This window comes from Callorhinchus milii, unplaced genomic scaffold, assembly GCF_018977255.1.
Source record: "Callorhinchus milii isolate IMCB2004 unplaced genomic scaffold, IMCB_Cmil_1.0 Scaffold2, whole genome shotgun sequence".
NCBI lineage: Eukaryota > Metazoa > Chordata > Chondrichthyes > Chimaeriformes > Callorhinchidae > Callorhinchus > Callorhinchus milii.
The window spans coordinates 47,353,136-47,377,581 of NW_024704743.1; the positions used below are offsets into that span (position 1 = coordinate 47,353,136).

At 40.5% G+C, this 24,446-nt stretch overlaps 1 protein-coding gene across 1 annotated transcript in view; it reads right to left on the reverse strand.

Annotated features, from left to right (window-relative positions):
* Positions 1-893: 893 nt before the first annotated feature.
* Positions 894-24,446, reverse strand: part of creb5b (cAMP responsive element binding protein 5b) — a 201,634-nt gene continuing 178,081 nt past the window's right edge. The window contains exons 9-12 of the mRNA XM_042346896.1: positions 6,853-7,167; positions 4,371-4,598; positions 2,479-2,587; positions 894-1,202 (exon numbers count right to left, since the gene is read on the reverse strand). Coding sequence (XP_042202830.1) covers positions 1,039-1,202; positions 2,479-2,587; positions 4,371-4,598; positions 6,853-7,167 — 816 coding nt within the window. The 3' untranslated portion in view covers positions 894-1,038. The remainder of the gene's footprint in view (positions 1,203-2,478; positions 2,588-4,370; positions 4,599-6,852; positions 7,168-24,446) is intronic.

Genomic DNA, 24,446 nt, shown 5'->3' on the forward strand with positions numbered 1-24,446 from the left:
AAATGAATTCCTATGAACTGTTAATTGCCTCTCCACACATTCCCCGTCCTTTTGGGAAGAAAGCAGATAAATAATGCTACCTAGCTAATTCTTTCTTTCCTCCTAGGATCATTGCTTCACATTTATGTGACCTACAATTTTTGCTCAGATAAATTAATATTGGTGCAGAGGCCACTGTTGTAATTTTTGAAACATCACTAGAAGATGTTCATGACTTGTAGAACTCAATGTCATGGACGATTTCCTGTTAATATTAGGTAGACACTGATACCTCTGTATAGCATGGAAATCTTCTGCATGTTATTCTTATGGTGAATCTTAACACATTATGCTGTAGTAGGTATCCAAAACACATCTTAATGAAAGAACTGAATAATCTGGTTAACTAAAAATAGACTCTTAAGTAACTTTACAGATCAATAAAATCACAGTTCTGTCATATATCGAAAATAATGGCTCATACTGGGGAGTGTCACATAATGACTTGTCTCTTAATATTGAAATAATATAAAATTCAATATATTTGTGCTGACCTCATAGGTTAGTCTTTAACATCAAATTATAAAGTTTGGATTTTCAGTGCAAATGAACAGTTCTAAGAAGCAGAAACTGCACGAAAAGCTGCATCTATGGACTGGAGGTTTCTGTTCCGTAATGCTGGGCACCTCAATCCAGTTGATTACGTGGTAAAAAGCAGACCACATTAGATCTCGGCTGGAGATAATGGATGAAGACTATGTACAAATATTATAATAATGTTCAGAAAGTTCAAAAGTTCTCAGCGGAACCTTCAAATTGGTACCAGCAAGTTATGAGAAAGCATTAAAGCGTCCCCAAGCTATTAGCACATTAATTGCATATTTCCCTTTTTCATAACTAAGTAAAAAAACATAGCATTTTGATAATAACTATTAAAATGAAAGCAAAAGTCTTTTTCTCGCAAATGTGTATCTGATTCCAGGGTTATGCTGATGTTCCAAAAGTTCTGACTGGGGGTGGTAGTGTTTCAGCTACCATAGTCCTGATAGAAGGCAGTGTTCAGAGGATAGGATTGCGATCTGTTCTCTGACTGGTGAGCTGGTTGAGAGCAGAGCTTCCCACTACCTCACTAATGGCAGTCGAAGTGCTAATAGAGTTGTGCTGGATGACTTGCTGTTGAGAGCAGGCAGGAACAGGACTTCCTGTTGGACTGCTCTCAGGACCTGGCGAGGGGGCAAAAAGAGACATTCAGTATCAGTGTTATCTAAGTCGCTGCTTAAAAGGCATGGAAAAGTAGGTTTTAAAACCAACATGTAGTAAACTGCTCAGCTTGTCTGGGTTGCATGCTTATATTGCAGCTGATTTTTTTTCCATTTTGTTAAATATTTCTATCAGTCTTTTAGTCTTTTAAATTTGTTTTTTGTTTTGCATATTATTTTTTGAACAGACGTTGCTAAAAGTGTGTTAAATATTGGGTGGAATACTGGCTTGATAACGAAAAGGGTTAGAAAATCCTACCTCCATTTCCAATAGTTACCCAACAGAACATTTACGAGCCCCAAATTCAGCAAAGGGAACATTGACTGGGAACCCAAGCTGTGTGTGCACTGTGTGTTGCATTTCCTATTTGGCATGTGTGTGTCTGTGTGACTGACTGAGCTTTATATGGGCAAAACAAACATGGTTTAACATGGTTAAAAACTGGTTCTCACCAAGGTAGCCCACCAAATTTGTTTCCTGGATTTCTTTTTTCAGTGAAAATCAGTAAAAACTGAAAAAATAAATAATTGTATTAAACATTTCTCGTTGTCACCTGGGTCAACAATTTGTAAAAAAAAAAGACTGAGATAAAGGAATTAATTTTGTACAGCTATTAACTATGACCTACCTAACTAGTCAAACTACTGGGACATTGGGGGATTTTATTTAAATGCTTATGTAAACCGTGAGTCCAGAACATTTTATAAAGTTCTTCCAAGGTTAATTTCTAAAACAACTGTTTGTCAAAAGATTTCCATACCAACGATAGGTTCTGTGGTTTACACGTGTATCTCAGTTTCATTACAATTATTGTGACATTGTACAGCTACAATGACTAATACTGTAGCGATTCAGTTACTCACATTCCCACTAACACCTGTCCGTGTATGCCAAGATCTTCGATGTGAAAAAACTTATAGCACCGGGAAGCATATATTTAAAAAGCTTTACAAAAACTTTTCTTTTTTTTTCAGTCAGTTCATGATGTGAAATCCACTATCTACACTGATAGCATGTGCTTAAAGTGGGGAGTGCCATCATAGACATACACACCACTAAAGGTCAGCAAATTTACTGACAGTGGATAATATGTGCTTCCTGCCAAAGATTGTTCAATGTAGCAACAAGGATGTTTTTTTTAGATAATACTTTTCTGTAGATCCGGTCAGAGACCCACATCCCAAACCTTCATGTCTTCCTTGTTTTGGTGAGTTGTACTAACAGGTGAATTGTACTCACTCATGTAGCCTTGTGACTCTTTCTGCATTGCTGTGATCGGACAGTCTTTATGTGTCAGTAACAGCTGCTTCAGCTGTGCCACCTCATTCTTCAATAGAGAGACCTCATTCTGTAAGTGCAGTTGAAGGAACCATGAAAACTCTTCGTTGATTAAGAGATTAAACAGTTGAAGTACTAGGTTTATTGAGTACACCTGACATTTACACACCACACTTAACAATACCTGCTATTTTATAAGATGGCATTTGAGGACAAAGCTTGTCAAGTGCCCATTATAGCATAAATACTTGTTTTTCTTACCTAAAACCAAGCTATTGATTACATGACTGGAGCAAGGTGTTATGAATTTGTGTTTTCAATTAACTCACGGGGCTATAGAAAACCTAAATTTGTTGATTGCACAGAATTTTTGGGGAAGGCAAATTATGAGGAGGAATGCAGAAGAATGCATGAGGACATTGAAAGGTTAGTGGAAAAGGCAATTAGCTAGACAATATATAGAAATGCAAAGCAGTACATTTTGGGAGGAAAAGAAAGAAAACAAAGCCCAATAGTTAGTTCCGGTAAGAGAGCTATCACAAGCACTAACAAACCCCGTGCTGCAAATATTCTATGACTGCACACTGTCCCCATGAAATGTTTCAAGACATCATCCCACATTAAAGGCCTTATTATACATGCACATTGTTGTTGATTCTATGAAGTACATTGTAGATTAATTGCATAATTATCTATGGATCCACGATGATTCATCATATTAGGATTAAATGGAGTCATTCAGCATAACCAAAACCAAATAAATATTCAAACTACACGTTCAGACTGTGAGCAGCGACTACAGCACCAACAGAAACACCAAAAAACTAATTGCACAAATAGTGTTTTATTACATGTATGTGGATGATATAAGGATGCTTATTTTAGAAATTAATCTTATGCTGTTTCATTAACATAACTGAACTGACTTTTGGCCTGTGGTTGGTTCATTTGAAATAATGACATGAACAGATTAACTAGCGATAGTTTGCAAAATAACTATTACTTGACAGGATTGAATGGAGACTGATGCTGGCAGATCAGGATATACTGCAAAGACAACATGTGTGAATGTGTGTGGGTGGTGGGCAGTTGAATTGGATTGCACTGTAATGAAAACTGTACCTTGCTCAGAAAGTAAAGAGGAAGCGTGGGGTAAGCTATGCTTTTTCGCCTTCCAGGAGGTGAGGATTTTGTAACAGACAAGAGTTTGCAGAGTGGAGATGACGAGTAGAAGAGTAAGACTGGAGAAGATTATTGAGGTATGGAGTTGGGAGGGCGTGAAGGGATTTGTAGGTGACAGTGAGGACCTTAAAGTTGACCTGCTGGGAAGCTGTGAGCCAGTTGAGCCTGGCAAATATGCGAGTGATGGGCATGTAAATTAGAGTTCTGGATAAGCTGCAACATTTGGGTGGTGGAGTTGAGGAGGTCCGCAAGGAGGGCATTTGAAGTCATCTGGAATTGATAAAGGCAAGAATTGGCCGCAGTGAGTTTAACAGGGTGGAGATGGGTGATGTGGCAAAGATGCAGAGAAGGTCAGAAGAAAATGGATCTTAGTTTTGAGTGTGTTAAAGTATTAATATGTGCTCATTCTCTCTCTCTCTCTCACACACACACAATGAATTCCTATGTGTTTATTTGGAAAATGGAACAGGAGGGATGAATGACAGAAACCAATCCTTCTTGTAGAATGATTCATACTTGCATATTGTTTGATGGGGAGTAAAAGTTTAATCTCTTTATTGTTTAAGGAAGGGTTAGAAAACATTAGATATGACCAGCAGAACACAGGATTATTCAGAAAGGGATTTTAATGGGTTCAGCATATTATTAGCACTGATAAGAAGGCTCCATACCTGAAGTTGCATGTTTGTTTGTGTGAGCTCTTCTGCTTTCTTTTCTAACGACAACACCCACACCTTTCTCTTCTGCCTGCAGCGTGTTGCAGCTGCGCGGTTTCTTTCCAGAAACTTCCGTCGCCTTTCGTCTGGGTCTTCATCCACAACCCTTCTTCTCCGCCCCCCGCTGGTCTGAGTTGGATGCACTGACTGTGGAGAATGCATCTGTTGTGCTCCAGGCGAGACCTAGCAGGAAACATCAAATGTCATTTGGGAAATTAATTTTGATGTAGATGATCAAAAAATTAAACTAATAATAGGATTAAGTTTGTCCAAACTATTTTCTTTCTCATAACACTCATCTGAACACCATCAAAACACCAGTCAATAAATTTCTGAAGTAGTTTTCAACTAACTTCCTATTTCCTTTTGCCCTGAATCTGTAATCAATACATTGGGAAGAGTGCTGCCCCTTGAGGTTGAACCAATCCCTATTTGAATTTGGTAAAATTATAAGATTTTTGTACTCTCATGTGAAATATGTAATTTTGTCAAACAACAACAACAACAAGATTCCATTTATTGAGCGCCTTTCACGTCGGGAGGACGTCCCAAGGCGCTGTACAGTTAGGTCAGGACCCGAGCAAGGGGGAAATGGTCAGGGTGAGGGGAGGGAAGGGAGGGAACGAGGAGGGGGTAGAGAGTCGAGAGGGGAGCTGAAGGCACAGTCAAAGAGAAAGGTCTTGAGACCGGCCTTGAAGGAGGAAAGGGAGGAAGCGGCGAAGGCACTGGGGGATAGAGTTCCAGACCCTAGGGGCTGAGAGGCTGAAGGCCCGGCCACCGATGGTAGGGTGGTTGGGGCGGGGGATGTGGAGCAGACCGGAGCCAGAGGAACGGAGGGTACGGGCAGGTAGGTAAACTGCATAATGCTGCTCCGAAAATTGATAGGAAGTGATTGAAACAGGAATGTGGTCGGCTTCGTCTGATATTAGCAGTACTGCTTCTGTCATCACCTGATTCCTTGAGGGGAGATGGTATGTGCTCACTCACATGGGACACGCTGCTCTCATACCATAATCAGAGATACATGAGAATATCCTGGGTTTCTATATCTCAACTTCCCAATGACTCGGTTTTCTTGAGGAAAGTATTTCTATATATCTCAATCTTCCTCATGCCTCTTGTCGCCTCTGCACATACTCCTCATTCACATTGGTGGAGCAGTGCAGCCTCTGGCTTCTCTCAACAACTGACACTTTCTGATAAGCCAATGCACAAAAGTATATGCATGTTTTCAGGTCAATTTTTCCCACTTCCTTTATGCTCAAGGCTTTTCTCTCATAAGACACTCAGTGTGGTGGCCTCACCCAGAACTGCTGAAACGCATTACAATCAAAGCTAACAGACCTGTGTATCAAGTTAGAATGAATATTTATATATTGCTTCAGGTCAGAATATCTCAAAGTGCTTAGCAGATAATTACAGTTAAATGTAGTGACTGATTTTGTAGGTAACCATGTCAGCCATTTGTGTCAGCAGAAACCCATAAACAACAATAAAATGGATAACAATTAACCTAGAGGATTGTTGGTTAGGACACCGGGAGAAACTCACTTCTCTTTTCAAATAGTGCCACGGGATCTTTAACATCCATCAGAACAGGAAGACAGGCGGACAACAACAACTTGCATTTATACAGCGCCCTCCACGCAGGTAGCATCTCAGAGTGCTTAACAGTAGCAGAGCCTGACTCCGAGACGGGCGGGGGGAGGTGATCATAAGCACAATCGAAAAGGAAGCTTTTCAGGCGGGACTTGAAAAAGGGGAGAGAAGGGGCAAAGCAGAGGGATTGAGGGAAGAGTGTTCCAGAGTTTCGGGGCATAGTGGTTGAGCGTGCAACCTCCAATGGTGGAGTGGAGGGTGCGAGGGACAAGCAGGAGACCAGTGCCAGTCGAACGGATGTGCCAGGTGGTGGATTGGGGAGTGAGGAGGTCGGAGAGGTAAGGAGGTTCTAGGGAGTGAAGGGATTTGAACACAAGTCTGAGGATCCTGAAGTCGATCCATTCGGCGACTGAGCTGGATTTTTTGAATAGTGGGGAGATCGGCGAATATCAAAACTCGGACAACCAGAGGAATATCACCCCCTCCCCCCAGCCCCTTCAGCTGCAGATAATTATCATTTACAGTAGCAAAGAGCTCATATATAGTGGGGAGTAATATCCAATATTTATAACTGGTGAATCGTATATTTATCTGTAAAATAAATATTAATCATTTGATATTGTGCCTTATCACGTCTTTGAGGCGTCTCAAAGCGCTTCACAGGATATGAAGCGTTTTTGAAGCATTTGAAGCGAATGTCAAAATCATTTTACAGTATCTCCTGTGAAGTGCTCTGAGAAGATATCTCGATGACATGATAAGGCACTATAACAAATGCAAGGATTATTATAATTATCTACCTGTCACACAGCCTTTAACATATTCTTAAACGCCATACCTGGGTTTGTGCTCCTGTGGGCAGTGGCTGATGCGGAGGCGTGTGGTGCTGTGGGAGGTGTGGATGCAGGTGTGGATGGGAGTGGGGGTGGCTATGCTGGTGATGGTGGTGCTGAGGGTGGTGATGGTGTTCGTGTTGATGCTGATGTTGGTGCTGGTGCGTGTACGGATGATGAGGAGGTGGCTGGTGTGGATGTGAGTGCATGTGATGGTGTGGTGCTTGCTCCTCTCTGGATGACATCATCACTTGGCCCATCATGTTCATATTTCCATTCGACAAAGCCGTAGGGTGCTGACTCAGTGCTGCTTTCAGGCGCTGGAAACAAAACAAAGAACAATAATTGAAACCTTATTGCTCTTCAAGTTTACCATACTGAAGATGTTATACACATTCTCGTTCCAGTGTCTAAACCCCACAGTTGTCAGAATTGACAATACACGGCATACTAGCATTACAAAAGATGTAATCATGCTTTGTTACAAGATTTCTGTTTTGTATTTCATTGATTGTCATGTCTACTTTTTTAAGCTCTATTTCAGTTTTCATGTTTCAAAGATCTTGGGCCAAACGCATTTTCCTCTTTGCAATATTGCCACAGCAGGGATCATTTTATTATCAGAGCAAAATAAAGCCTCAAACTTTTCAAAACTATTCATGTTGTATTCTTGCTTATTTAGACTTAGGAGCTGTTGTGTACAGACATCCTGAAGTGCCTCAGCCCACAGCCCTCGGCCCACTCTTCTATAGCTGCTGGGCCAAAGACCCCGATCTCAAGCATTAACATTTGCTGGGTTGGGCAGAGTGTGTATTTTGCTACTCTTAAGCAGATTCAGCCCAGAAAATAACACTTAAACCAAAAAAATACATATTGCATTCTCTAAGGGTCAAAACTAAAAGAAAACTAATATGAAAAATGTTAGTGATGAAAATCAGAGCGAACAAAAAGGGAGGGGCTGAGTAGGAGAAGACATTGGATTTCTTCAACATCAGTAAGCTGTAGGTTCAAGCCATACATAAGGGCATAGCCTTATAGTCTAGAACAGGGTGGTCAAACCTTTTGGCTGCTGAGGGCTGGATGTATCTGTGTGTGTCTCTCTCTTTCTGTCTATGTGTAGCTCGGCATCTCTCTCTTTCCGTCTGTGTGTGTGTCTCTGTATCTCTCTCTCTCTGTCTCTATATTGCTCTCTGCCTGTTTGTGTGTGTATCTGTCTCTTTCTTTGTCTCTGTGTGTCTCTCTCTCTCTTTGTCTGTGTGTGTCTCTATCTCTCTTTCTCTGCCTGTGTGTGTCTCTCTCTCTCTCATTTTGTCTCTGTGTGTGTGTCTCTCTCTGTGTGTGTCTCTCTCTCTGTGTGTGTCTCTATCTCTTGCTTTTTTGCGTGTGTCTTTGTATCTCTCCCTCTCTCTATCTTTGTGTGTCTCTGTATCTCTCCCTTTCTCTGCCTGTGTATTCCTCTGTATCTCTCCTTCTCTGTTTGTGTGTGTCTCTATCTCTTTCTTTCTTTGTGTGTGCCTCTGTATCTCTCCCTCTCTCTGCCTGTGTGTGCCTCTGTATCTCTCCCTCTCTCTGCCTGTGTGTGCCTCTGTATCTCTCCCTCTCTCTGCCTGTGTGTGCCTCTGTATCTCTCCTTCCCTCTCTGTGCGTGTCTCTGTATCTCTCTCTGTGTGTTTCTTTGTAACTCTGTGTGTGTGTCTCTATCCTGCTACCAGTTTGAAAGTGATTAACAGGTTCTATTGTTAACAGGCACCTTTCAGCGCTGTATTTCCCACCAGGTCAAACTAAACCTGGGCTCCAGACACACAGTATCACTGTGCTCGGGGGCCGGATGATATCATCTCCCGGGACGGATGCAGCCTGTGGGCTGCCAGTTAAACCAACTTGGTCGAGGCTACCACACTAGTGCAGTACTGGGAGATACCTGCATTGTCAGAATTGCTATCTTTCAGTTAAGATGTTAAGCTGAGTTCCCAGCCGCCTGTTTTAACATAGATGTTAAACAAACCATTACACTATTTTAAAAGAAATAGGAATTTCTCCAGGAATCCTAGCCAATAATCCTCTAGATGAATATAATCCTTTGTTGTTTGTTTGACTTAATTTTTTTTACTGGTACTTTGTTAGCAATTACAATAACTATGAAGCACTTTGAATTATCTCAAAGAAATAAAACACAAAAAACAAGTTATTTTTTCTTTCTAACATCTACAAAGCTGTTTTAGCAACATCTTCAGCCCAACGGAATTTATTGCTAATGAGAAATCTTTTCTGAAATCTAAAACAATTATGTGTTCCCATCAATACAATTCTAGACATGCATCATTTTGCGGTGTTGCCAAAATGTGTTATTGACTGGAAAGAAACGATGGTCTTGTTTTCATTCCATGCAACAGCCTGTAATGTGTCACACAAATGTGGTAAAGCGTCAGAATACAGGAGATTTAAAGCATTAACTGAAGGTGAAGAAGACATTTCAGTCACAATGTTATCAAGGTCATGTTTGCCCTTTTGAGTTGAACATTAAAGATCCAATGACACCAGTAGAAAAGACAAAGGAATTTCTCCCAGCTTCCTGGCCCACAAACCTGGAATAAAATTGATCACTCACTTCATGGCTATATGTGCGACATTGCTGTGCGCAAATTGCCTGTTTGCCTACAATATACATTTTTAGTAAATCCTATGAAGCGCTTGAGCATCCTCCCAAAGTGAAAGGTACTATATCGCATGTAAAGATTATTATTTATAATAATAATCCTTGAATTTGATATAGCATCTTGTCATGTCATTGACACTGCTTAAGGCGCTTCACAGGATATACTGTAAAGCGGATTGACTGTATTTTATGGTGAAATGCAGCAGCCAGTTTTGCACAGCAATGTCCTATAAGCAGCCATGGAGTGAGTGACAAATTTTATTTGCTGATAATGTTGGCCAGGTCACTGGGAGAGACTCTTTCTCTTTTCGACGGGTGTTGTGGGATTTTTAACATCCACTGAACAGGCACCTGGGAACTCGATTTAAAGTCTCCTCCAAAGGATGGCACCTCCAAAAATCCACAGCACTGGTGTCAGCTTAACAGCGTGGTCCAACTGGCGGGCCGAATCCAGTCCAGCAGGTGATTTTATCCGGCCCAAAACTATTTCCAACATTCCAACTTCTGCTCCCTCTCTTCCTGGTGAATGTCCTCCTATGGCAGCGGCAGGAGCCGGCGGTTGGGAGGATGCAGTGCAGAGTGGAAATAATACCGACCGTTACTGCAGTCCGTCAGGAAGGCAAGTGTGGCTCTTACCAACCCCGTCCTTAAAGACCACCCATAGGAGTTCCTTTCCTCCCCCATTTCAAGGCTCATCAAGACCCAACTCTTTCAGTCATCTTTTCCCCTCCCCATCCAACCTCTCTCGGCTCCCATCCCTAGCTCAGGTGCCCAGCCGACAGTGTCAAAATGTTCTTCCAACTTGAAAAAGGTGTTGTGTAAATGTTCTTATGTTTCTGGCAGGGAAACACAAAATATTGCTTATGTGGCCCGCAGACCTTTCTCAATTAGGGAATCCAGCTCGCGGCAGCCAAAATGTTGGACCACCCTGGCTTAGAGTATGTGATTCCAACTCCCGACATGGGGCTTGAACCTACTACCTTCTGACTCAGAGGCGAGAGTGCTACCAATGCATCAGGCTGACACACAAACCAGTTCCTCCAGAAAGCGATCTGCCAATTGTCTAACAACCGGGTTCCTACTTACTGTTAGGTAAACAGAAGCATTTTGGAGCAAGGAAACTTGCCTAAGGTTTTTCCTCACCCGTGAATCGAACCCAGATCCTCTCGCTTGCAAGGCGAGCACGCTAACCACTACGCTACGGGACTCCATAGTCCTGTAGCCCATTGGTTTATGACCCCTCATGATAGAAATTTCTATCACAATAGTAGAATATCATCATCGTACCTGAGTTTCAGTATTTCCACACTGGTCAGATAAATGAAAAACATCTACATTTCCCAGGCAACACATATGGTACAAATAGGTTCCTCTTTCCAAACCTTACTCCCCATGATCAATTTGTAATTGTGTGCGAGGACTTAATTAAGAAACTTAGGAGGTTACGTTAGGAGGTTAGGTAATATTTTTATGGAGTATTAAAGTTGAACTGTGAAGATAAACATAGTCAAACAACTTTAACCCTTAACACTCTATTCATCATCCTGACTTTTATCACAGTATCTACGGATGTAGAGTGAAGATGAATAAAGATGCTTATGGAGAGAGAAAGGTTAACCTACTGAGGTGCTGGATTTTTCATTCATAACAGACAGGGAAACATAATTCTTTGTGGGTTATATCTGAACGGTTTTACGTGGAGGTTCTGCTTGTCTTTAGTGTTGCTGCAGTTTTGCACTACTCTTCTAAGCTTTTACTGTTTTTACAACATGGAGACATTATGTTGTGCTCTCCTGCCACCTTGAATATCTCACTGAAATAATTTAATGACGTCTTTCCACAAAGGCTCCCTGCTAATTTTCTCTTCTCTCAGCTCCATTACCAAGTTCATTTATTAGGAAAACATATAGGATATGTCAAGAAGCCTTGCGTGCAGCTGCTCTTCAGTCAATTTCATTCAATTTAGAAGATCCACACGATTTCGCAAGCTTTTCATTCATCAAAACCCAATAGAAAAGTCAACCAGATGCCCTGTTTCACAGTACTAGTATGAAGCTAAGCAACCTGCTGCACTATCTTCCAAGGCATCATCATTGATCAGACCCTGGTGTCTCATTAATATTTTCTGAAGTGCTTGATCCTTCATGCTGAGGCTGAACAACATGCTCTTGGCCAGCTTCACTACTCATTAAAGCTGCAGTTTAGCTCAGTCTGCTCGGGCTATGTAGTTAACAGAAGTGAAATGATCATTATGGTAATCAACAATCAATCAACACAGTCAACTCCACATGAATGCAAACCTGGCCTAAGCATAATTCTGTCCCTCGTGTGGGACACCAAAGCACCTGATAACGTTTCACTTAGCCCCTCTGCACAGAATTCCTGATGCAAAACGTTTTTTTAATCTATTGCATATAATCTATTGCATGCATAGGGGTAAATGTTGTCAATAATGCAACATATAAAATCTGTTTGCATAATAATAAATAAGATGAGTTACAACTAATCAGTAAACCGTGAAGACCAACATTTCTCATTTCCTAGACCATTGCCTTAAAATATATCTTTGAGCCTCTGTCATTTGGTCGATATTTCATATACTTTCTGATGATCCTGGAAATCGAGCATAATTACTGTAAAAGTGTAAAAGCTACTGATTCATTAAACATTAAAATTAATTAACATTAAAAGCAGGTCAGTCACAACAAAATCATAATAATAATCATTTTTGAATTTATGTAGCACCTTTCATGTCAGGAGGAAAGTGGTTCATGTTAAAAATCCCATGGCACGAGTCGAAGTGTAGTGACTGTATTTATAGGCGATCGCAGCAGCCCATTTAAGTACACCAATGTCCCGCAAACAGCTTGGAAGTGAATGACCAATTTTATTTAGGGGATTGTTGGCCAGGACACCCAGGAGAAATTCCCTTCTCTTTTTGAGTAGGGCCATGGGATCTTTAACATCCACCTGAACAGCCAGACAGGACCTTGGTTTACATCTGAAGGATAACACCTCCAACATTCCAAAATCCTAAACTATGTGTCAGCCTAAACTATTCGATTTCAAAGTCACGCCGTGGGGTTTTAACCCTTCTGACTTAGAGATGAGAGTGCTACCAACTGAGGCAGGGAGGTGTTTCTGAGAGCAATTTGACCAAGGTGCTGTGCTGACAGTATCATTGTTGTTTAGCAGGATTTTTAAATCTGGTGCATACACATGGCTGACCTTTCAAGCCTTATCTCAGATCATTTTATTTGAAATCTACCAGTAGTGTTTCTCTGTGACTAACATTAAATATTAAACACCTTTGTCAACGGTTTCCTGCATTATAAAACATGTATTTATTAAAATTATCATTCACAGATTGTGTGCAGTTAATAATAATAATCCTTGCATTTGATATAGCGCTTTTCACGTCTTCTAGACGTCCCAAAGCGCTTCACAGAATATAGTGTAAAGTGAATTGACTGTATATTTGTGGGCGAACGCGGCAGCCAATTGCACACAGCAATGTCCTACAAACAGTCATGGATTGAAAATGACCAATTTATTATTGTTTTGTTTTTTTGGAGGGATTATTATTAGGCTCTGTGTGGAGTAAGGAAACTTGCCTAAGGTTTCGCCCTGCCGGGAATTGAACTCAGGTCTCTCACTTGCAAAGAAAGTGCTCTAACCACTGAGCTACAGGACTCAGTTGTCACCTTCCCACAACCCTCTTCACTTTCAAATGGCTCCATAAGTCTTGCTGTCCTCTATCTCTGCATCCTCCTGTGACCCTAATGACCTGGCTGTTACTTCTGCTCAGCAATACTGTCCTGTACCCCCACACCATTGGTGGGTGAGCCTTCAGCTATTGTGTTCACACTCTCAGAAACTTCACCTATTTCATCAAGTACCTTGCAGAAAGCAAACTCACAGCACAAAAACAAACAGGATTTTTTGAGATAATGGAATAAAATCAAACTTAAGTGAGATTTCACTGGAACATTTGATGCCAGAGCATTCAAGAGAAATGATCCCAAAATTAGCAATAAATTAGTAAGCAAACTCGCATTTCAAATCCCTTCATGCCCTCACACCTCCCTACCAATCTGATTTGCTTAACCCCCACTCCACCATCCGCTGCCTCCTGTCGGCCGACTCCGGCCTCCTGTTCGACCCTTTGCCCCTCTGCTCGATCATCAGTGGCTGTGCTTTCAGCCACTATGCCCCGAAGCTCTGGAACTCCCTCCCTCAATCCCACGCTCAATCCCTCCGCCTTGCCCCCTCCTTCCCCACTTTCAAATCCCGCCTAAAGACCTTCTTTTTTCATTGTGCTTACCGTCACCTCCCATCTCCCTATGGCTCGGGGTCAGACTCCACCACTGTCAAGTGCTCTGGGACGCTACCCCACATGAAGGGCGCCAAATAAATCCAAGTTGTTGTTGGTGTAGTATCTAAATTAATAATATTTTTTGCCTAGGTTACCAAAGCTACATTTTAATAAAAATAAACAAGTCTGAAAAATGTAGTGTCATATAAATGTAAGTGTTGGGGATGTCTGCATGTGAAATTTCAATTGGAATATTATTTATTAATAGCTTGGACAGTACATAACATGATTTGGAGAACGGCAGCTAAACACATGAGCTGGCAAAAAAATATTGCAGTAATAGTAACCAAGATACAAAATTGGCAGGGGTATAAATTCACAGTAACAGCAGTTGAAAATGACAGCCATACGCTGCTGTACCACAGCATAATAAAACTTCCCAACAAGCATCTTGAGCAATGTATCCAATTTACTGTCGCACTCAGGACAGAACACTTTCCACCAGCCAAGCAAATGATTCCCTTTTTCCCCACAGAATGTCATGGAACTGCATGATCACTGTAGTCTAGAAATGCAATAACACATTATCCAAACGTCTCATAGACCGTCTCATGGCTGAATAGCTGGAACCTCTCCAAAAAAAGAGTGGACACTTAATTTTTCCATTTTGCGGTTGGAGCAGTTAGTGATAATTTATAGCACCTTCTGATCAAGCGCCAATGGTTTATTAATTGAATTATACAACTTTTTTTTGTCAGCAAAGGCTGCCTTCTCCAGTCAACAACCCAGGCTCTGTCACTTCCAGGCTGTCTGCTGCTTTAGCTTGTTTAGTTACATGACAACTGTGAAAAGACCAATGTAAAATGGCTTAGAGATTGGATTAGGCACAGCTTAGTATATTCACAAGTTTTGCCGGGTGCTAGAAAGAAACATCCAACATAGCTGGATCTGAATGTTACATTTACATCGTACATACAGATGGAAGTCTGAAATTCAGCTTGGACTTTAGGAGCAGTTGTGTTTGAAAGGCAATCCCTGATTTGAATTTCAGCTTTTCTCAGATAGGTTCATCTCTTCACATTGGAAGCCAGAAATCTGAAGAGTTCGGGTTTGTTTTGGTCAGCCGATGTCTGACACATGCCAAAACTCATGACCATGCTTAAGAGTATCCAAGCCAAACTGGCTTAATAATCCTTGGATTTGGTATAGTGCTTTTCACGTCTTGTAGACCTCTCAAAACGCTTCACAGAATATATTGTAAAGTGAATTGATTGTATATTTGTGGGCGAAATGCAGCAGCCAATTGCGCACAGCAGTGGATTGAAGTGACCAATTTTATTGGAGTTTTTTCATGTTCCATGCATCCCATTACGCATGGAAGTTCCAGAGATAGATTGTTGGAATGGATTGCGCACTCTCTCTGTGGAGGGACACATCCTGTTTACTTAATTCCGGAAAATATTAGGCACAGGTCGGCAAGAGCCAAGGCTTGCGGACCCCAGAGTATGCTTTGCCATTGGGTTCGGGTTCTAACAATTGGATGTACGCTGGAAAACTTAGACCGATTTTCTGTTTTTCCCAAATGAGAAAGAAAAACACTTTTAATTCATAATGCATTTATAATCTGTGGCGGGAGCACAGTTTAAACAAACACCACAAACTCTGACGTCCGTGATGCGTGTGGGATTGTAATGCAATTTGTGCTGCAGTTCTCCACACAGCACGTTCCCTATCCTGGCAAAATGTAAAAGGGGTAGATGTGGGGGGAGGATGGAGAAAAGTCAGAGCCTGTCAACCCAGATTGTCCTCATGCCACCTCTACCCTGTGGTTCCACAATCAGAAATTATCTCCTTTTCCACCTCTCCTTTTTTCCTGCTCCTGGGGTACTGTTCTACTAGTATCAGACACCCTACACCATACCTCACCTAAATCATTAACTCATCTGACATTAACACACTGCTATCTCCAACAGAGGCTTCTGGATAGCAATCAAAAGCACTGGCTGATCTCCTCCTCCCTAACTGAGGGATATATAGGCCAGTTGAGGCATTTCAACAGTTATATCAGCTGAGGCCAGCAAACTGCAGCCTTACGCTTTGTATGACACAGTGCTGTACAAATTAATAATAATCCTTACATTTGATATAGCGCCTCATCACCTCGATGAGACGTCTCCTAAGTGGTCACAGCATATATTGTAAAGCTGGATTTCAGTGTATTTGGTGGGAGAAACGCGGCAGCCAATTGCGCACAGCAGTGCCGCACAAACACTTGTGGATTGAGTGACCACATTTTCTTTTGGAGGGATTATTACCCCCGGAAAGCGATCTGCCAATCGACTAACAACTGGGTTCCTAATTACTGCTAGGTAAACAGGCGTGTGGAGTAAAAAAACTTGCTTAAGGTTTCGCTTCTCACTTACAAGATGAGCGGGCTAACCAGTTTGCTATGACACTCCACTGATGTCTCTACCCCCCACTCCCACCCTACCTCGATGTGAAATGTACTACCTCAAATGTAGTAGGGTCTTTCCTCACTGGGCTAGAGGAAAACTTATTTCAAAGAGATTATTTCCAGTGTAATGACATCGACTCTGCAGTCTCCTGCTACACTATACAAGCACAAATAAGTACACATGAATGTCAAGACTTGACTAAATGCTTCAAATTCACTCGTTGAGACAATCTCATTTAAGGGACTCATTTCCATTTAGTATTTTACCAAGGTGTGATCAAAAATCAAACCATCATTTGTGAGGATTCGTTTTGTGTGCTTTACTTTTTGGCACAATAAAAACCATGTTTAGAGGTCTGGAACCCACAAGTTGGATTAGTAACTAATTCAGTTCCGCTCTTATTTGAATTTGCTCAGAAACAGAAGGCTCTGGTTTCATGGACCTGAACTCACAATAATCACCAACAGCATTCCCCATTGCCTGAGGGCTCCTATTCTCTAAACCCATTTATTTCCACCAGAACCAGGCCTGTGGATAAAATCATGAAGAAAAACTGATGTGCACAGTCTCCTCTAAGCACCAAGCATTGACAAAGAGGAGTCCTGCAGTGTATTGGTTAGAGCACTTGCCTCGCAAGCGAGCAGACCTGTGTTCAATTCCCAGGCAGGGCAAAACTTTAGGCAAGTTTCCTTACTCCACACGCCTCTGTTTACTTAGCATTAACTAGGAACCTGGTTGTTAGTCGATTGGCGGATCACTTTTCTGGGGGTAATAATCCCTTCAAAATAAATAAATAAATAAATAAATAATAATTTGGTCACTCAATCCACGACTGTTTGTGGGACACGGTTGTGCGTAATTGGCTTCCGTCTTTCCCCCCAAAATATACAGTCAATTCACTGTACAGTATATGTTGTGAAGCGCTTTGAGACGTCTCGAAGACGTGATTAGGTGCTATATCAAATGCAAGGATTATTATTATTATTATTAGATGATTGCCAAAGTGCTGGAGGCACCTCAGGGTAGAACTAAAAAAGGAAGCCCACGACAAAAAGTAATTGAATTAAATTATAAAAAAGTACATTGTGAAAGCAATAACATTTTCCTCAATCTAATTTGAATTTGGGTTTGAAGTGCTGAACTGCTCTCTTGAAATGGCTTAATGGAAAGTCAAAACCTACCCCATCCCAGCCTGATACTACAGATCCTTACCAGAGTTCAATGGTCGTCATTTCATTTTAAGGCTATCACACATACCCTTCAAATCTCACAATTACTTAAAGTTACACAGAGTGATACAGCATGGAACTAGACTAGACCATGTACCCTACACAAACCCCCACCCCTCCTATTCCTCACACCTATACCCCTCTATTGTGCACCATGTTTTCTCTTAAATGCACCGATCCTTCTTGCATTAATCACAGTTTCCAGCAATGAGTTACACATTCACACCATCCAGATGATTAAAATAATTGTACCTAAACCAGATTTAAATAGATCAGAGCTGGGTGTGACAAACAATTGGAATTAATAACAATTTGTATGTTTTGGGATGGTGGAGTATATTAATTGTGAGTTGATGGAAGAATTGTGAGTACTGTGTGTGTAAACGTGTGCATGTTTTACATAAGTTCTGTAAAGCATGAACTAACTGTGTAAATGTTTTTGTACAGGGGAATTCTCGTAACTATGTAATTAAAAACAAATAAATGGATGAATGTAATTTGAATGAATTCCTTTACATTGGTTAATTACACATGAAGCCCGCCTGTAATTCCTTCTGTACATCTGTATTTAGATATGGTGCACATAACGTGTTTTATATACATGGGTTCATACATGACTTACTCATGGTTTACACAACTCACAAATCCTATCCCATACCTAACACCTAACTTGTACTAGGGTTGCACATAAATGTTTTAAGTTGTTAACATAAGTAGTGCTATTTAAATGTAAGTTGTTGCATAAGTATGTAAAAGCACAAGTATTCTACAATATATTCAACCACATGGACCGAATGCTTTGGTGATGGCATTGTAAGGGTGCTTTTATCATATAAATATATTGTATTTTAGTGGTTGTGTGTCCAATATTGATATTTTGGTCCATGTACATTTTATTCAAGAAAATCCATTATCTTGACAAATGAGTAATGAACTAATGCAAGCCAACTGAAATATGATCCCTAACAGTCATAGCATTATTACTGATATACCTCCGTTATTACTAATGGTGTTGTCTGCATGTTCAGTGCACTAGCATTCTTTGATAAATCCCTCTTATGCTGGAGTCACAATGAAAAGGCATGCTTACAGATACGGGAGGTTAGCAGATGCTGTGAATGGTGCTGATAATAATGAACGTTCTAATCAAAATATAGTGAGTGTCTGATCAGCAGTTTATAATTTGGATAGATTTCAAAGTCATGCGCTGCAGATTGCATTTTAAGATTTATTGCTTTGCTCCTGCATTCCTGCTCTGTACACCATGGTGGTGTGGGGGGAGGGGGGGTGGTTGTGAGAGGGGGGCCAGATGGAGAAGGCGATGGTGATGCTTTTACAAGTTGTGAAAAATAGTTCAAAGCAACCTTATCAGCAACTGTCTAAGACAAACTTTGTTTTATTATCCACGATTCCAAGGGGAGTGTTTTGATGCGAGAATGAATGTAGAATGATCTTACACATGGAAAATTCCAATGAAACAGAAGAGGTCATTTTCAGAAATGTAACTGAAATGAACAAGGATTATACGCGGAATTCCAGTGCTAATTATTTATAGCAGTAGAGCCTTCTTTTCACCTGACCTCACCACATTGTCAAAAGCAAACCTGCGGCTCTCGATTTTCTTATTTAACAATGAAACGGATGGATATTAAATGGTGTTATGTAACGGATCCTAAAATTGCCACAATAAATCTGTCCAGTTGCCTTTGCTTGCTTGAGGTTTACATTGAAACACTCTTCCGAGTATAGAAATGCCATCTGCTGCAACGCCGCTCCACCCTGAGGCGAATTTTAAGCACTAAGTTTCAAATTCGATGCATTAATTACTCTTATCAGATCCTTTGCTGCCTCTCTTCTTGCAGGATCTAATACTTGACTCCCCAAGGCTGTGACTTGATTAACCAGAGCCTGTAAACGCTATTAATTCCCAGTTTGTCAGGCAGGTGCAGGGAAGGTTGCTTGTGGTACCATCACAGTAGGGTTAATGGTAAGAAGCACTTGCAGCAAGCTGAATAATACAGCAAGGTTTGTAAATAATCCGAGTGGCACTATCTGACTTTTGAACTGCTCCCAAACTTTATCTTCCTGATCATGAGCAACAAAGCTCAGGATTTTTATCTTTATTTCCCCCTTCCCAATTCTCGCTTCTCCATCTAACCATCCACATAGACCCAGAGAAATTACAGCACAAAGGAAGGCCATTCGGCCTATTGTTGCCTCTGAAAAGACGTATAGCTCCATTCTTCTGCAATTTCCCTATTTCCCTTTTCAGATATTCATTGATTCCCTCTTAAAAGCTAATATGGATTTTGCATCAACCACAATTCCAGGTAGGGCATTCCAGGTTCTAACAACCCTCTGCGTAAAAAGATTTCTCTTAACCTCACTCTCTCTATCTTTGCTCCTTACCTTATATCTATGACCTCTGTCTTCACAGCCAGAAAGTAAATCCAAGGAGGCAGCAGGACTGAATTTATATTTCTTAACGAAGGTACAATTGTGCTTAAAAGAAATGATTTATTTTCCAACCAGATGTTTATAGCGGTAACTGTAAACAGCACTTTTGGTGAACGGACAGTGGCTAAAAGGAAACAATTCAGTGCGGTCAGATGGGTCCTGATGAAAAAAATGGATATTTAAACATTCTTTCCAGCTCTGCCCAGGTCACGCAACTCCATCTAAGAAGTTCCAGCCACTTCATGCTGCTGTTCAGTTAGAATCAGAAGGCCAATAAGAGTGAACTGGAGACTAGTCCACTCAGGGTTCAGCTGTCTCCCATTGACTGGCAGCTAAGGTGAGAGTCAAAACTTACATTGTGCGGAGCTGAGGACATGAACCCATGTCCACTAAACAATGGGCCTATTAGAGCTCTCACGTGCCATGCACAGATATATGCTGTGGATAGGTTAAATCAACGGCTGTAAGCAGAATGATTACTTAATTACTTACACACCACACCACACACCACTTGCTAAACTAAGCAACCTTTGTTTTCCTTAATTCTTAGGTTCACGCTGTTAGGGTTACACAGTGGAATAAGAGTTTAGGTCTCCAGTTTAGATACACGTGCATTGACTATTTCCCCTCACTGAAATAAGAATTCAGGTGCCAAGACCACTGTTAATAGCTTCCAAGAATGAAGAAAGGAATTCTAAAATTCCTGGATTCTGGCTCATGCTTACAAGATAAACTGGGACAATGTGTGATGATAACAGGGAAATTACATTAGAAACCAACATAATCAATATCGTTAACCTTAATGTTGACAGGAATTTCATCCCCCTAAACCTTCTCAATTATAATTTGTTATTCAATCATTTATCCTCATGTGCAAGATGGGGTATGTCACGCACTCTTCATTAAGTCAGCACAACTTTTTTCAATGTGCTTTTGTAACACAATTTTTCATTATAAGTGTGCGACAATATATTCAGTACAAGCCAGCGGTCCATGTATTTTGGAGTCTCACTTTGATTTACAAAGTCTTTTCGATCAGGACTAACAACTGAAAAGCTTCTTTGAAAACGAATTAAACAACAATAATACCAAACAATTAAAGAGAAAGCGTTTCCCCCTAAATGGAGTTCTTAAAGGAAGAATTAATTTGGACTAAAAAGCAGAACAAAGTGTGAAAGCTGCTCAAGCCAGACACCCAGAGATGTGGAAGGGATCAATGTGCAGAAAGAGAGGGCAAACATGAGCTATTAACCCTCATCAAGTTACAGGGCATCCACCTTGCTAATGGAGAGTCTGCCAAAAATGTGCTATTAACACCACTATACAAATAGAAAAACTATACTCTGCAGTTTACCCATGAAGGAATATGCAATAGCCTGCTTATTATTTCAATTAAGGGCACCAGTAATGCATTCTATTTAACTTGGCAACAAAACCATTGCATTTGGTATTTAATAAAGTCAATAACAGTGTCTAATTTGGGATATTTGAAGGTTTTTTTCAATAAATTAGAATTTTGTTCCCTAAAAAACTAGAACTCATTTCTGAGACTTTGAGCCCCTTACAAAAGTGTGACTCTAAGTTTAAAAGAAAACGATCAGCGACCGCTGTATAACAATCATGAGAAAAAATTCTGGGTGATTTTTCTCTTCCTAATTGAGGGCACTGAGCCAATTGTAGTTGCTAAACCATCACCACAGTTAAGATTAACACACAAACTACACACCATTTACTTCAATCTAATCTTGCAATTTAATTTCTTTCTCATGCATGAATAGTCCCAGACTTTTGCTGTCCACTGGATCAATTCAGTTTACAGTATATTCTGTGAAATGCTTTGAGACGTGCCAATGACGTAATAAGTGATTTTATCAAATGCAAGGATTTTTATTAGTATTTATTATTTTTATGGCTCAATGTCTCACTTCAGTTTTTACTTCAATAATGCAGTACCTGCAAACAAATAGTATAGTAAGGGTTGAAAAACACTTTTGGGGGAAATGCAGTGTAAATTGTGCCTTACACAAGAAAAAGTGCCGGAGAATGTAAAGTACATCTCCTCCAGGGAACCTCATGAATATCACACAGAGTTAAGGCAAGAGTCCTGAACTTGTATACAATATCCTTTTACAGGTAGACAGGTTTGGTTGAATGATCATCTATTTGTCACATTTAGATTCATTCTTCTCCCTGCACGTCATCTAATCAAAACCAAATCACCATCAGAAATATATGTAAATACAAATTGAAAGTACCAAAGTGAAATGGTTTTACTGGTTTGGGTTACAATAACAATAACACAATTACATTTGTGTAGCACCTTTCACATCGGGAGGACATCCCAAGGCCTAGTTACAAGTTGTGAAGTAGGTTATATCTATAACCAAAGGTAAGACTGTGACAAGCATAATCCTTTGCAAATTATCCTGAGAATTTGACCAAAAACAAAATATTTTATTTTTCCATAAATAATAATAATAATAATCCTTGCATTTGATATCAGGAGGGTATGATGTCCTTTCACAGCAAGAGGGTGTTGCAGTGCACCCCTAGTGTAACCCTAGACTTGGAGTTCATGTCTCAATGTGAGGCTTGAATCCATAACCTTCTGATTCAGAGGCGAGAGTGCTCCCAACTGCACCAAGCTGACATATCCATCTACACAGGCTCATCATGTTCAAGATAAAAAATACTTGATGTCTGATAGAAATGTATATGCAATTTTAAAAATTGCCAAGGAAACTTTGATCCATCATTCAAAGTGTTAAGGCACACAACCTAACAGCATAATGACTATCCTGCAGCTCCACCATTCACTTATATGGTAATCACTGAATTGCAAAACATGCTTATTTTGCAGAAAGCCTTTGGTGCCAACATGATGCAATTTAATGCCGCTTTTACATTCTGAGTTTGCCTCCGGAGGAAAACCAAACATCCGCACCAAATTTGGGAAAACCTTATTTAGAATCAGATCTCTCATTGCCTCTTCATACAGTAATGAAAAGTTCGGCATTGAAGAGGCATTGAACCCAGTCACATTCATGCACAAATGTCATTACAAATTTATGTTTGCAGCCTCCGCTTCCCAAATATCAGTGGTGGAACTGGGAACAATGCTGGCAGTTAAGTCGCCTAATATTCCGATGTATGTTCTAGTCTCTGCTACTGTTATTTGAGTACAAAGACTCTGAAACTAAAATTTCACACATGCCCCTTCACCAGTCTTCTTCAGATCACTGATGCAGGTGCTGTTCAGTCCCAGCCACAGTAATTGTGTAGCAATGGACTGTATTTCTATAGTTTCACATTTGAAATAAATCCAAATTCCCCCTCTTGATCCCATGTTATCCAGACTCAATTGTCATTCATGAGCACCATCAGCAAAGAGTTGTTAATCTGACCAGAGCAGGTAAGGGAGGCAACCAGGAATAGCTGGGTAAAAGTGAGTCATGAGGGAGCAGCATCAATGGATGTTATTAAAGTGGTGCCGCCTTCATGAAAACATTTTTGGGAACGTTTTCTTGTAAGCACACAGTTTTTTTGATACATATTCAGCTTGTCCAGCATTCTGCCCATTACAGCTTTGGCTTGCATAGTTTAAGGACATGCCCACATCTCAAAGTCTCAATGAAGAGCTAGGTAAGTTGAGGCTGAGAATTCTGCAAATTTGCCTGGCTAATACTTCAGCGCTACAGGCATGGATTCTCTCTAGTATTTCCATGGATGAAGGAGACACCAGGAAGACCCCACACATGCCAGTGATAAAGGATCACCTACTCCAAAACCTCTCCTGGGAACTTATACAGAAATAATTTTGACATTGAATTTTGTAAAATTCTATTTTATATTATAAAAGACAGTGCAGTACTTACAAGTCTGAGTTTTCATGGTGCTTTTAATAATGAGGTAAAAGCTAGTTCAATTGCTGCTCTTTTTAATGGAGAAAGAAAGTTCTCCAATCTACAATGCCCTAGAAACTGGGGTTGAAAAAAGTTAAATGTAAAACCTTACTCTAAGCCAGATCTCCCATTGCTCGTGATTTTTAAAATGTAAATGTTACTTATTGCTGTTACTGTCGTTCCCCATGCAATATCCTCGAATTTGGGGTTGGAAAAGTCCTTCAATTTGAAAACTGAGATATATATGGATCCTCGCACTACAAAAAGTGCCTTGGGGCATTAAGTGCATCTGGCCTGCAGGGAACCTGAAGTACACACCACACCACATCGAGAGAACTCTACTCCAACCTGAGAGGTCTCACAGGTTATCGTATATGTGGAGTTGTCTTCAGAAGACTCGCTTTACATCATAACACCAACTTGCATTTATACTTGCATTTATCACACAGGGTAGCGTCTCAGAGTGCTTAAATCACAACACAGCTTTCTTGGCATTAGATGTTCAATATGTTGCAGTTTTCTCTGTTAAGGGATTTTGCAACTCCACAGTACTTACTTTTACATTCCTTATGTAGTGCAGGACT